General features: G+C 45.0%; 2 protein-coding genes and 1 pseudogene across 2 annotated transcripts in view; 1 reads left to right on the forward strand and 2 right to left on the reverse strand.

The window, feature by feature from the left end:
- Positions 1–2,887: 2,887 nt before the first annotated feature.
- On the reverse strand, positions 2,888–6,115 carry htatsf1 (HIV-1 Tat specific factor 1). The gene is given in 11 exon segments (XM_029173171.3): positions 2,888–3,318; positions 3,425–3,562; positions 3,655–3,685; positions 3,687–3,742; positions 3,834–3,930; positions 4,092–4,252; positions 4,657–4,811; positions 4,902–4,949; positions 5,099–5,330; positions 5,418–5,582; positions 5,919–6,115. Coding segments are annotated over 10 exon segments (1,410 nt in total). The 5' UTR covers positions 5,919–6,115; the 3' UTR covers positions 2,888–2,991.
- A 46-nt stretch (positions 6,116–6,161) lies between these two features.
- Positions 6,162–12,938, forward strand: LOC114869918 (uncharacterized; annotated as a pseudogene).
- A 2-nt stretch (positions 12,939–12,940) lies between these two features.
- bnip1b (BCL2 interacting protein 1b) overlaps positions 12,941–13,554 on the reverse strand; it is a 2,848-nt gene continuing 2,234 nt past the window's right edge. The window contains 2 exon segments of the mRNA XM_029173172.3: positions 12,941–13,499; positions 13,501–13,526. Of these exon segments, the coding sequence (XP_029029005.2) occupies positions 13,329–13,499; positions 13,501–13,526 (197 nt within the window). The 3' untranslated portion in view covers positions 12,941–13,328.

Genomic DNA, 13,554 nt, shown 5'->3' on the forward strand with positions numbered 1-13,554 from the left:
ACACTTAGAGACAAAAACAATCTGGTTCCCGAAGGTGAGGCATTACATTTTGGTGTGAAGACTTCGTTTGTGGTGAAGGTTGGGTCTCGTCTCGCGGGGGTTAATGCAGCTGATGCAGACGCCCTCTTAAGTGACAGAAACTGTTTGTGTTACAGCTAAAGTTCGTGTGTGACGAGGGAGCACATCGTCACACACACAGGATACGGCGGCGCTTTTCCCATGGGAGAATCCAGAGCCGTGTTTATGGCTCTGTGCGTTCACATGGCTGCGTAAACGCTCGCATCCACGCCGCTCCTGCAGCTCTGCACCACCCGGGGCTCACGCTCACCCCACCGGCGCATTATGGTGCCATGAAATGCCCTTGAGCAAGGCGGGTCACCGGTCGCTGGTGCTGGGAGGGTCGTGGGCCGCTGGTCAGACTGTGTTTAAACTTAGGAGACAAAGAATTTCTCCCAAACCCACACACCAATAAACACACCCATTTACATAAGACATTAACTCTGTGCCATTTTCCCACTAGACGGACGCATCTGCAGCAAATCAGCCTCACTTCCCCGTCCCCCCCCCTCGGCTGCCTCTCGCTGCGTCTCCCCCTCACTCCTTTCTTCCTCCTCCTCCTCAACAAGTGTACGTGGCCAAAACGTCCTCTACGTCCGAGACGCAAACTGGCTGTGTGTCTGCCGACACGCAGGTGCTGGTCCTCATGTTGTTGAGTCTCGTCAGTCACGTTCTTAATTCATGTAATGCATTGTATTGATGGAAACTATGTGTGTCTGTTCACACAGTAGAGCGTGCGCTGCTAGCGGCGTGGACCTGTCTGTGTTGAGCAAGGACACATCTACTCTCTGGAATTTCCCATGGCTGATCATCATCTTTGGTTACGGACGCCTTCCACCCACTCCCCATCCCAACGCTACAAAGAGGGAAAACAAATCAAACATTTCACAGTTTCCCATTATTCGCTTTGCTGTCGGCATATGGTTCCAATCAGTGTGTGTCTGCGTGTCTGTGTGTGTGTGTGTGAGGGAGCGAGAGACCATGTGAATGTTTTTATTTTCCATACATTTCTCCACAGATACAAAGCTCTTTGTCTGAACTCTTTCTTCATCTCTTCTCTTTCTCCTCCTCCTTCCTCTCACGCCCTCTCCATCTCTCTCTCTCTCTCTCTCTCTCTCTCTCTCTCTCTCTCTCTCTCTCTTTCTCCTTCCATGCCCACATCTTTGATTCTCAGGTTTAAAGACCCCCCCCCCCTCGCTCCGTCTCTCTCCCGCTATTTTAGTCTTGCTTTTCTTGGCTGTAAGTCAGACCTCAGGCAGACCTAGAGGTCTTTTTCCCAAGCGATCTCCAGGGTGGACTCCAGGGAACAGTGAACACACACACACTCACACACAGACCCTCCCTTCACAGGCTCCGTCCACTTCCTCCTCCGGCTCTGCTGCTGTCCCACATCTCTCTGTCTGACTCACTTACCTCTAATCTACATTGCAATCACACTTGTCACTGTTTAGGACAGCATTGTTGTGCGTTTGCCTGTTGCCATTTGAACATTATTTGGTCTCTGGATGACATTTTATTTATACTTGTTATCTCCTAATGCAACGTGGTCAAAGTTGCAGCTGCACACGTAGCCCCACACACAACAATCAAAAATAAAGGCAATCAAGTGTTTTAACTTCTGAGTTGATTTAAAAGGATATATACACTGATAATAAGACCAGGTCATAGTCTTAACACAAACCAGAAGTTCAAACTATGTCTAATTAACTTTTCTAACATAATGGTAAGAATCACAAAAAACAAAGTCTTGTTTGCCTTAACGTACTAAAGATTGTTGCATAATCAGAAAGTCCTGTTATCGTCCAACCATGTCATACAGTACAACCACCTCCTAGAGGAGCCAGCAGGCTCACAGTGCCATCTAGCGGCGGCGAGGCAGAGTAACGCACACATTTCACAGCAAAGGTTTTACGATTTGATCAATTAAATTTAATTGATCTAACCATAACCCTCAGTGTGTATTTCCTCAGGGATGAAAACATTGACATACAAGCTTAAAGAAGACATGTCTAGATTTAGTAGTTCATTGTTTCTATAACATGGAGCATGCTGTTATGTGGACATTACAGCACAGACGTCTACAGAAGAAAAACCGAGACTGAAAAAATACAGCACCATCTTTTAAATGCGATATGAATATTACTTTGTGATGCACTAAAATATAGTGTATATTTAATAATGTTCCTTATTAATCTTTGTATCATTTACTAATCATTTTGCCAGGGATGAGGTGCAAATAAAGGTAGTTCTTCTATTAGCAGTTCTTACTATATGGCTGTTCGTTTTTGGAAACAATGAGCTCAGGCTGCTTATAGATTTTTATTTTCCATCAGCAAAAAACCTAAAAACCTATAAACTGAAAAGTAAAAGATGTACATCCCTTTGTTAACCACCTACACCAAGTATGAATGCTTTTGATCACACTACAAGGATCATTTACCAGTGTGAGCGTCACTTTCCTGATTATTGACAAAACTTTTTCATTTTGGAGCCTGAAAGCCTGAGAGACAAAGAATAACTACTCAAAATCAAAATAACTTCAGACATAATTTGCATGTGAGCAACTTCACTGCCATATTCTAGATTGCTAAACAAGTGTTCACTGAGATAAAACCAAACGGAGATATTTGTGTCATGCTTTTGTAAAAGTTGTTTAACTATACTAAAAGTTAAAAAGCAAATTAAGATTTAAAACTTTGATTGCAAAATAATTTATAATAGGTTGCCAAGTGTAGTCAGTAGTTTACTATTCAAACCAAACACACTTTCAGAAATTAATGTAACTGTATTTAGGTTCAAGTCTAATCACAATGTAAACCAAAACAATAACGAGATTCACAAAATTATTATTTTATTTTCTATATTGTCAAAGTAGCTCAGACTGTCCAAATTCTTTCTCGTCTCCTGCTCAACGCACGACCTTGCAGCAGTTCATTAACAAGCACATGTGTCCTCGTTGGCTGTCATCAGATATGAATGTGAGAATCTAGGCTTCCTCCTCATCACTTCCTGCCAGACTGCTGTCTGTGGAGTCCACTTCCTCTTCCTGTGAGGGCTGTGCTTCTGTTTTGTGGTGCTGGAAAGCTCTGTAGGTTTTGTGGCAGTGTTGCCCTCTGCTGGTGTGGTGGTGGTGGTGGTGGTGGTGGTGGTGCTGCTACTGCTGCTGTTGTTGTTGTTGTTCTGCTGGGCTGCATTGTCTCCATCCAAGAAGGACGACCAGCCTTTCAGTCTTTCTTCTCGCTCGCGTGTGGTCTCTTCCACCTGTGTCAACACAATTATTATAACTTGTGCTAAACCTCACTAAAACAGGGCAAACTGAACACTGACTCCTTGATAAAAGGGTCATCCACTCTTTTGCATACTGTACCTGATAGTCTGTTGTTCCATCCCAGAGCTGAGCAGATAACTGTCTTCCTCCAAACCAGCGACCACTGAACGACTGAATACAGGCATCTGCTTGTTCAGCCTCCTTGAAAGCCACTGATGCCACACCATCTGGGTGTCTCTACAGCACATAACCACATTTTATTAACGCCACTGACATAATATCCCAATCATTCTAAAAAACTCAAATGAGTCCCAGTGATATTATCTTACATCAAACAGAATGACCTTCTTGACCTCCCCAACTCTCACACTCTATTCGGAGATCGTCACGGTACTCATTCAGCACCAGTGGGTCTTCCTAGAAAGGACAAGGGGTTATTGCTCACAATGGACAATTTGAGTGCATGTGTGTGTGGGTGTGAATGTTCACGTTCACATCCTCTATGTACCTCAAAGTCACTGGGGTGGAACATGTTCCTGATGATGACAACTTTTTCATGCCTCTTCCTTGCGTCCCCTTGCTTCTCTGGCCTCCAGTCAAGCTGTCTGCACAGGGAAAGGCACAGCAACAACTGACAGGTACCCATATGATGTATTTCTTACAGAAATGATTATTCATTCGCCTTCTTCTAGTACAAACATTTCAGGATATGGAGTTTATTCCACCATGCAGAGATGAGGTTCAATAAAAAGAACGGAAAGTTTACTTCTGTTGCTGCAGCTTCTTCTTATATTCTTTATTTTTCTTTTTCTTCTTGCTGGCATCGTACTGGCCCTTGAGCTCAAACCGTGCAGCTTCAACATGGAGCCTGTAACCTCTGACCTCTGACTCGTCAAGCAGTCGCATGGCCAGCGCCACTGACTCTTTCTGAAGAAAATCACACATGCAGTGACTTCTCTGGGGTAAATGTGGAACTACCATTTCAACAGTATAAAATTTCACCAAATAAGACTGACACAAGAAAAGGTGTTTATCAGCTGGTCAAACAGAAGGCGATAATATTTCAGGGATCAGTCAGCTTGTTTTCTGACTTAAAGTTTACACAATCCTGTTATCTATTTCAGCATTAGAAATTGTATGTTGCCAAAGAAAAATGTGTCTGGTTCCATGGGTCCAGTGTGACTGATGCTTATACTGTGATGCAACCAGTTGAGAAATTCAGTGAATTAACACGCTATTAACTGTAAAGCAAAAACATCTTTATATGAGCAGCAGATTAGAGCAAAATCGCCATGAGGAGTTTAGTGTCTGTTTCTAAGGACTTGACTAACCTTGAGATAGCAGCAGAGACCATCTCCCTTTAGATTCCCGTCTTTGTCTTTGTAGAGTTTGACTTTGTACTCTTCGGTGATGGGGTCCCTCATCACAATGCCACACTTTGCCATTGTTTCTGCAAACTCTTCAGTGCTGATGTCAGGGGGCAGTCCTGAGGAAGAATAAAAGACATAAACACATTCAACTATTTAATGGCGAGCCGCATCTTTGAGAATAACACAAGGATATTAGCAATACCAACCTGACACGTAGACATTTGTGTTTTTGGTGTCATCAATTTCAAACCATCCTTTGCAAACAAAGAGAGAAAAACAAATATCAGAATATGCATGTACACACATTTGTAAGTGAATTGTCTAAGCAAATTCTTACTGTATATAAATAATCGCTTCTCCAAAAGCATAGAAGTAATAATGTAAGTTGATTGTGTCACATTACCTGGCTCTGCTTTTCTCTTCTCCCCTTTTTGTTTGTCCTTAGCTGGGGTCTCCTGCTTCTCTGTGTCGGGGTTCTTGTTAGTGTCTTCTGGCTTCCGCTCTTCTGCAGGCTTGACTTTCATTATGGGGGCTGCTGGGTCAGGGCTGTTCACTGCAGCGTTGCTCTCCTGTGGGTCTCCCTCCTTACTGAAGCCATAGTTAGCCTGGTAGGCTGCAATGAAGTCTTCTGTTATCTATCAAAAAAGCAGGCCTCTTTAATAAAAACAAATTAAAAATGGATGCAGGAAAGCAAACACTGCGAGAAGATGAAACGTTCATACTTTAGGGAACCACGCCTTTTTGTCATGGTCCCAGTCGTAAACAGTCCCATCCTCTGGGTCAGTGTAGGTGTACGGGTCGGAGCCATCCTCGGTTCTCCGGCCATAAAGTTCCTGTAGCCGCAGCTGCTCCACAAACTCTTTGTTGGCATCTGACTCGCCACTCATCTACAATAAGGATTCAAGTATTAGCCAGTATTAGCCAGATCAGCTGCTATATGCGATTATCCAACATGGAGTAATCGCGGAGTAATCTTCAGCCCCGCTACTCCTGAAGAAATGTGCCAGGTGCATGAATGCAGGAGTGTAGACAGCTGCAGCTTAATGTTAGCTGAACAGTGATTTACCATCTCCGGTCTGCGTTTATTGTGCTGTTTTGGTGCAGTTTGCAGCAGAATGATACACTGTACGATATAAAAATTGTATAAATGTAAATAAGTATGAACAGAGTTACACGCGTGTTAGTGGGAGATGAAGTTAGCCAACCAGGCTAGCTAGCGTTACCTTTTATACGGATAATCCAGTCAAACTACAATCTGCGATGGTTGACGAACGGGTAGTCTCCGTTTTAAGACCGAGTCACGAACAAACTCAGTTTCCGTGTTTGATGTTGTGGTTACAAATTTATATGATGATTTTACTGTATAAAGAACGTTACTTGCTGCCAGTTATCGTCAGGTTTATTTTAGTACAAGTCCGCGATGCCACTCAAACGAAGTGCTTCCGGGTCAAAGTCAAAATACGCATGCGTGGAATCTGAAAGGGAGCGCATGGTTTGTAGAACAGCTTCTGCCTTTTACTCTAAGTGATAGGCAAAGGTTAATGAGGAATCTCTCCGCCCAACCGGCGGTAGGAGAGATGTTTGTGAAACGCATGTTTTCCGAGAGGCCATAGCTAGCTAACTTAGCGGTACATGTAGCTAACAGGTAAATTGTATTTTTTTGGTTACGGTTGGCATGGCGGAAGGCAGCGCTAACGCTAACGTTAGTCCGGCCACACTACCTCCGGGAGACCCCCAGTTGATAAACATGATTGTGGAGCATTTGAAGAACCGAGGGCTCTTTGACGAGTTCCGTCGGGATTGTCTCGCCGACGTTGATACAAAGGTAGGTAGTAATTAGCCAGTGCTAATGTACCTGATTGAAGGGGTTTTCAAGACAAGACGTCCTGAACGCTGATGTAGAATTTGAAAACTCTACTGACTGACCTGACATTACTGCTGCCACAGCCTGCCTATCAGAACCTGCGACAGAAGGTTGATAATTTTGTCACGACACACCTGAGCACACAGGACTGGAACCCGTCCAAACAAGAACCAGATGAGGAACGGGCTCAGACAAAGCGTCATTCAGTAAGTGTTCTGTTCGCCGCCAGATGAAATGCTAATGTAAACTGTGCTGAGAAATGCTCAAATGTTATTTAGATGTTGTGTATTTGTCACGTGCATATATTTCACCATTGTTTATATTGTTTAGATCTGGTATGCTGGAGTCGGGTGTGGACAGGATCATCACCCAGGTCGTTGACCCCAAAATGAACCACACCTTCCGGCCACACATAGAAACTGCTATCCATGATTTTCTATCGGGGGACCGGAAGGAGGAGAGCGCTTTGAGTTCTAATTCTGCTCCATCTGAACCAGCGGAACCACAGGAGGTTCAAGCTGCCTCGGGCCCTAAAACCCCCTGAGGTCCTGAGGAAATCGAATTTCAAGACCGTGCAACGTGTTGCATTGAAAGCTCTTCGCCGCCTGTGTGTGCTGCATGAGGCCACAGCTGGAGAAGTTGGATCTTACTGCACCGCTCTGCCTTTTAAAACAGGCATCAAACTGGAGGAAACCTTTTTGTCACCCACCTTTTTTCTGAGAGTGATATCAAGTGGACTTTATTTTGGAACTAACTGTATATTTTTCACTCAGGGTGTGTATAAACATGTTCTGTCAGTAACATCAACTAACGATAACTGTCCACTCTCATTCGGGCTGATCAGGTGAAGTCCGGTGGCTGCTTGGTTTTTTCAGTTAAGCACAGTTTTGACTTGGCACTAAAGTTGACTTCTTAAGGTGTTTCTAATCAGAAGTGTAAATATATTTTGTTTAGTATGTAGTAGTGTGCAGCTGCTTTACTAAACATAATTGTCATAATTCTTTGGCTCTTTTTTTGCTTTATGTCTTTGGGATTTTTCATTGGTTGCCATAAAATCTTAAACTATATTTGACCTCGCTGTATGTTAGACACAAGAACGTCAGTTACCTCAGGGTTTAGAACCCAAAGTCATGACTCGAACTGAATGAATGAACAGAGGTTTGCCTGAATAATGGAGGGACTGCCACACCAGGACGGGTGGAGACACAGTTCCTGTTGTGTCCACTCTCAATTGCAAGATAGTGATTGATTGTTGATTGCAGACAAGTGGTAACGGCTTGTATGTGTTCAAAGGATGCCTGATTTCTAAACTACCAGTTGCAGTTTGAAATCTGTAACAAGGTGCAAGTATAAAGATCTAAAATCAGGATGTCGTCAGGCATCTGCTGTTTGTGAAAACTCAGACAGCTTCATTGTGAATCTGCTGAAATTGAATTATTGATTTCTCTTTTTTGGAAAACGAACTAATCTTCAGCTGGATAAACGTTTGTCTCGATTTGACCTAACAGTTAAAACTTTTAAGGTTTTAGGGGCTAAGGACAGTGTCACATCAATAAATGTCTTCATAATATAGAAATACATAACCCGCAAGTTTTTACAGAAGTTTATAAACCATAAAAACATGTACATTTTTAAAATGTACTTTCTCCTCCTATGCACACACAAGCGTAGCATGTTTACACCATGATCACATGAGAGATGAGAGTACAAGAGGGTCCTGCATGTGCTGTTACCATAGCGGTGTCCATGTGTGTGTGTGTGTGTGTGTGTGCGCGTGCGTGCGTGCGTGTTTGGTGTCAGGGAGAGGGGTCATTGTATCAGGGGTCGCGTGAAGGAAGCTGTGGGATGTTGTTTTGAAGCACAGTGAAACAGAGAATGAGCGGGAAAGGTTGCAAAAAAAAGTCCTCCTCCAACCGACATCCAAACATTCAAACATTAGCCCCCTTAAGAGTACATTTTTCCCAGCTGGGCCCCTGCTTGGACATACTCTACTGTGACCTCCTACTACCACACACACACACACTTGTTCTCGGCCACTTTGAGAGGAGGCCTCTTGGATGCAGTGTAGATAAACCTAAGGAGGGAGAGGCATGGGTCTATTTGTTTTGCAGGAGACATGGAGACGCTGAGACGATCATGACCCATCCCTCTTGGATGTCAGGGGTCCAGGTCACGGTCACTCCGAGTCAAAACATGCAACCACAACACTGACGGAAAAAAATGCCTCACTCACCTTGGACTCCATAACAAACATTGCTCACTGTGGCCTCGTAGGCTCTCAGTGTCCACATGGTGGCAATTTTGTCACACCATTAGAAAAATCATGTATTGTTGACAGACTTCAGAAAAACTTTGCAGATGAAGTCAAAATAAGTTGCTCTTGCTTGGTTATTATTTTACAGTTTTCTGCAATCACTAATTTTTTAAAATCCTTTATTCTACAACATTTCTTACTTGGTTGATTAATATTAATCAAAAATTGTGGAGGACAATGCATAATTTACATTCAAGTGTAATAATTCAGATGTATGAAGCAGAATGAACTGTAAATACTCCAAAGAGTACAAGTACTGCTTTTACACACCCAGCTACTGCTGCTAGACATAGTGTTTTAATAGAGCGTTGTAGCTTTGAGCCCTTTGCATACTAATGGGCTTATTTATATGTTAAACAGACACGATGTGAAGAAATGCAAGTTTACAGGAATGTCGCTCTTAACAATTTGGAAAACCTGACGCTCCTCAAGTAGAGTAGTCCTGCTCCCATTCTCAGTCCGATACGTTCCTCACAGCACGTCTCCCTGCCATGAAAGCAGCTGCTAACCCTCACACACACACACACACACACACACACACACACACACACACACACACACACACACACACACACACTCAGTGGTGGGGTAATTGAATGTGTATGTCTTGAGTGATTGGCCCGAAGACTCCACACAAGAGAACAATTTAATTTTAACTTTCTGATGGATTGGGGATTTTATTGACTGAATTGCCTTTTCTTCTGCCTATTGTTTTTATCTTTTCTCCATCTATTGTTCACTTATGCTTTATTGGATCATAAATACGTAAACTAAACCAGACGGAATCAGTTTATTTACGCACAACAAATACCTACCGCTATTGTTTGTATCATGTTTTTTTGTTCTTTTTCTCATTTCTTTTTTCTCATCAGTGATAAAGTTTCAGCTCCAGGATTGTGCGCGTTCACGAGGCTGCGCCGTGATTGGTGGAGGCACGAGCTCCCCTCGTCGTGAGCGCGCGGCTCTCGGGCGGCTTTATATTGCTCGGCTCTCATGCCGAGCTCTTTACTCCATTCTGGAAGCTCCTCCGCGCGGCTGCGTCCACGGGCAGATAAAAAGCACCGACCTCCAGCTGTTCTCAGACATGTCGCCGAGCGTGTGCGCCGCGCTTTGTTCCCTGTTTCTCCTGCTCGCGACGTGTCGACAGGTGGATCCGCACGATGTCCCGGAGAAGCAGCAGAACCAAGCCAAGAGGCGTCTCTCTCCGCAGAGCGCAGGTGAGTTCAACCTGCGCGACGCTCGCGCCTTCTCCGTGTTTTGACGCACGCGGTGTTGTCTCCGAAGTCTAATATCTCCGCGGACGTTTCACAACGGTAAAAATAACGCATTTCAGCTGCAACTTTGGACTCCAGCTTCCCCGTCGCGTTCCTGCGCGCTTCCTACTGTCAGCGGCTGCGTAAAGGTATATGCTGGCCGTTATTTTTAACTTGTAACCTATATGCGGGCATTTCATTGCACCAATTGAAATAATAGTGTCCCTCGACAGTTGACATTCTGCGTTCGGACCGGCTGCGCGCGCTTCCCCGCGCCGGCAGCGGAGCGCGCCCCACTGTTTGTTCTCCCCGTAGGTGGCTGTAATTCAATGCGCGGCTCCGGCGCTTCGCTCCTGCCCAAGAGCACATTCCCTCCTCTCCAGCAGCGCCGTGCGCGGCTGCCTGCGGATGAATGGCAGCGGCCCGGAACCGCAGGGGTCACGGATTTATCTAAAACTGCCCGATCCGGTGTGGATCCATTGTCTATAAATACACACTCCCAGGTTCCAGTTTGTTGCTTTCTACATCCTGAGGTGGTTTGTTACAGTAATGCACACACTGTCCTTCAGTGATGCCAGCGGCGGGTGCGTGTCTGTAAATGGACATGAACCGGGTCTCTCTCTGTTTTCTGTCTCTCAGCTGAGACGCAGGCTTGTCTGGTGAGTTCAGGGGACGTTGGCTGTGGGATGTTCCAGTGTTTCAACAACTCCTGTGAGATCCAGGGGCTGCATCACATCTGTCTGACTCTGCTGCACAACGCCGGCCGCTACGACTCTCAGGGGGGCAGGAGTTTGAAGAATCAGACATTTTAAAACAAAGTTTTATTTGCTGTTTGGTCTCGCTTGTACGGACGGAGGCTCTGAGACGAGTTCAGCGCCCGCTTAGCGCAGATTTACACAAGGCATACTTGGATACATGTTTTTATTTCATTTAATCCCCTCAGTCATTGCAGTCATTTGGGAGGAATGCTTGGTGTATAAGGAGCTCTGTATAGTTATGCAGGGCACCAGCTAGAGAACAAACTGAGAAGGGGGCTGAAATGGGAGAGGGAACAGCTTGTCGTCTTTACTAGAATAGAAGTGCATGGGAGAGTGATGCGTTTCTAATGTGTCTCCAGCATGAACCTACACAGTGCATGATATTCAATAGGGACCTTTTTGTTGCTGAGTGATTTACTCCGAACTGCAGTGGTGCTTTTTTTTTTAATGCTTTTCTGATCAAACTTGAGGATGTTGGTTGAGTGATACTGATGCACGAGGAAGGAGCATCTAAGGACTCCTGGGTGCTGGAGACGGGCAGCTTTACTGACCATCGTCCAGAACGTCCCATTGATTCCAGCTGCTCAGTGTCTCCTCCTCTTCCTCCTCTTCCTCAGGGCAAGTCATTCGTGAAGGATGCGTTGCGGTGCATGGCGTTGGGGCTGAGGCAGCGCTTCAGCTGCGTGAGCCGCAGGTGCTCGTTGATAAAGGATATGGTGTTCTCACTCCAGAGAGAGTGCTACTCGAAGCACCAGCTCTGCCTGGCGCTACAGGACCACATGGACACCATCGGCAACCTGGTCCAGTTCCACCTGATGTTCCCCCCAGGGTGAGAGGACCCACATTCTGCTTAATAAGTGCATTTATTTGTTTCTGTTTTTATTGCAAATCACAGCAGGTTTCTGGGCCTGAAGAACTATTAAGAGGATTTTCTTTTTATTTGTAGAGGCTGCAGTAGTGTATCATTTCTCACTCCTGCATCGTTAGAAAACGAACAGCAGGTAAACGTCTTCCTGTGTTTACCTCCTACAGCCCGTACTTGGAGCTGGTGAATTTCCTGCTGACCTGTGGGGACGGGGTCAGATCGTGGGTCAGCCGGCGGCTGCGGGGCCAGTGCGAGCACCACTGGGGGGCGCTGTGCAGCAGCTTCACCAGCGGCTGTGCTCTCAGCCAGTATGACGCTGCCCAGCACACCACACCACCACCACCACATACCACACCCTGGTCTCTGAATGCTCAGGAACCTCCACACGAGGCAAACGGGGCGGCCGAACCAGACGCCAGGGATGACTGGAATCAGACTGACAATGCTACTGAATCTAGTGTCCACGTGTTTGAGAAACCCAGTGTTACTGCTTCGTAGAACAGGGGGTGAGTCATGCAGCCGTGCAGACAGGGTACACCAAGCACTTATCACTCACTGAGTATGTGCACTCACTGGCCAGCTCACGGGTACATCTGGACTCTTTACGTTATCTAGTGTAAAAGCCTGACCATGAATGTTAAAATAGGATTCATGGTCGAGCTGCTGCATTGGATTATAATTAATTGAACAGGTGTGTCTAATAAAGTGGCCAGTGAGTGTGTTTTATGTAATTTTAATAGCTGAAGCATTTAGTGGTTCTAGTTTTAATTAGCATATAGTGTAGTATTGCTGGTGCAAGAAACATAAGTTATTTAATCCACCAGGTATTTGTGCTTTAACGTTTTTCTTTACATTTGACTGTTCAAGGATGAAAACCAGTTATCTACCTCACTCCGACATAACAGTAATCAGCAGGTGTATCCTGTAGCAACAGGCATGGACACACACACAAGTAAACACTACAGGGAAACTGTGTCTGGCTGGAGTGCAGCTTAGGGCTCTGAAGTCTCTGTCCTACGTTTTAAGTCGGTTGCTGTGTCCGTCTAGAGCTGACACTCTATCAAGCATGATCTTGTAGACAGTTGTGGTGCAGTCTGCAGGAAGGGAAGCACTCTTCGGTTTTGTGTAAATGTATATTTTCGATGTGCTACAGGAATAATGTTTCATAAACACCCCAGGTTTCAAGCTATGTTTTGTATGTTTTTTTAATTGAATCTAGAAATGCATTTGTACACAATATTGATTACAATTAAAACTACAATGATGTCACTGAACAGAAGAAGTGTGGTAATTAGTGGTAACAGTTGATCATCAAGTATTAAGCTGTGGTAACAACTCTCCCCAACATTACATTATTTAATGCTACACAAAGAGACATTCTATTTAACAGAACATACTTTGAACACGGCAGACACCTATTAGAAGACCAGTAGTCTGAAAATCTGACTGAACGCCCTTATTCTGGGTACATGGCCTACAAATGTGCAGCAGTCCAGCTTCTTTGCTGCAGAGAAAGGTATAGAGAAAACCTCCCTCCTAAAGTCCAGATGTGTGAACTAACAGAGTGCTGACCTGCGAGCTAAATAAAATAGAGGAGACGTTTCTTAAGGATGTAGAGGACGGTGGCGAAGAAGAAGGGCCAGGGCCAGAAAATGAGCAACTTGTCCGTCAGCTCCCGCCGGTTGTACTTGAGGATCAGCTTCCTCCCTAGGTGGATGGTTCCCGTCATGCTTTTGAACTCCTCGTTTGTTTTCTTGCACCGTCCTGGATGAGGTGACTGTGGTGAGGAGATGGAAAAGCTTTAT

This window comes from Betta splendens, chromosome 14 (assembly GCF_900634795.4).
Source record: "Betta splendens chromosome 14, fBetSpl5.4, whole genome shotgun sequence".
In the NCBI taxonomy this organism is placed as follows: domain Eukaryota; kingdom Metazoa; phylum Chordata; class Actinopteri; order Anabantiformes; family Osphronemidae; genus Betta; species Betta splendens.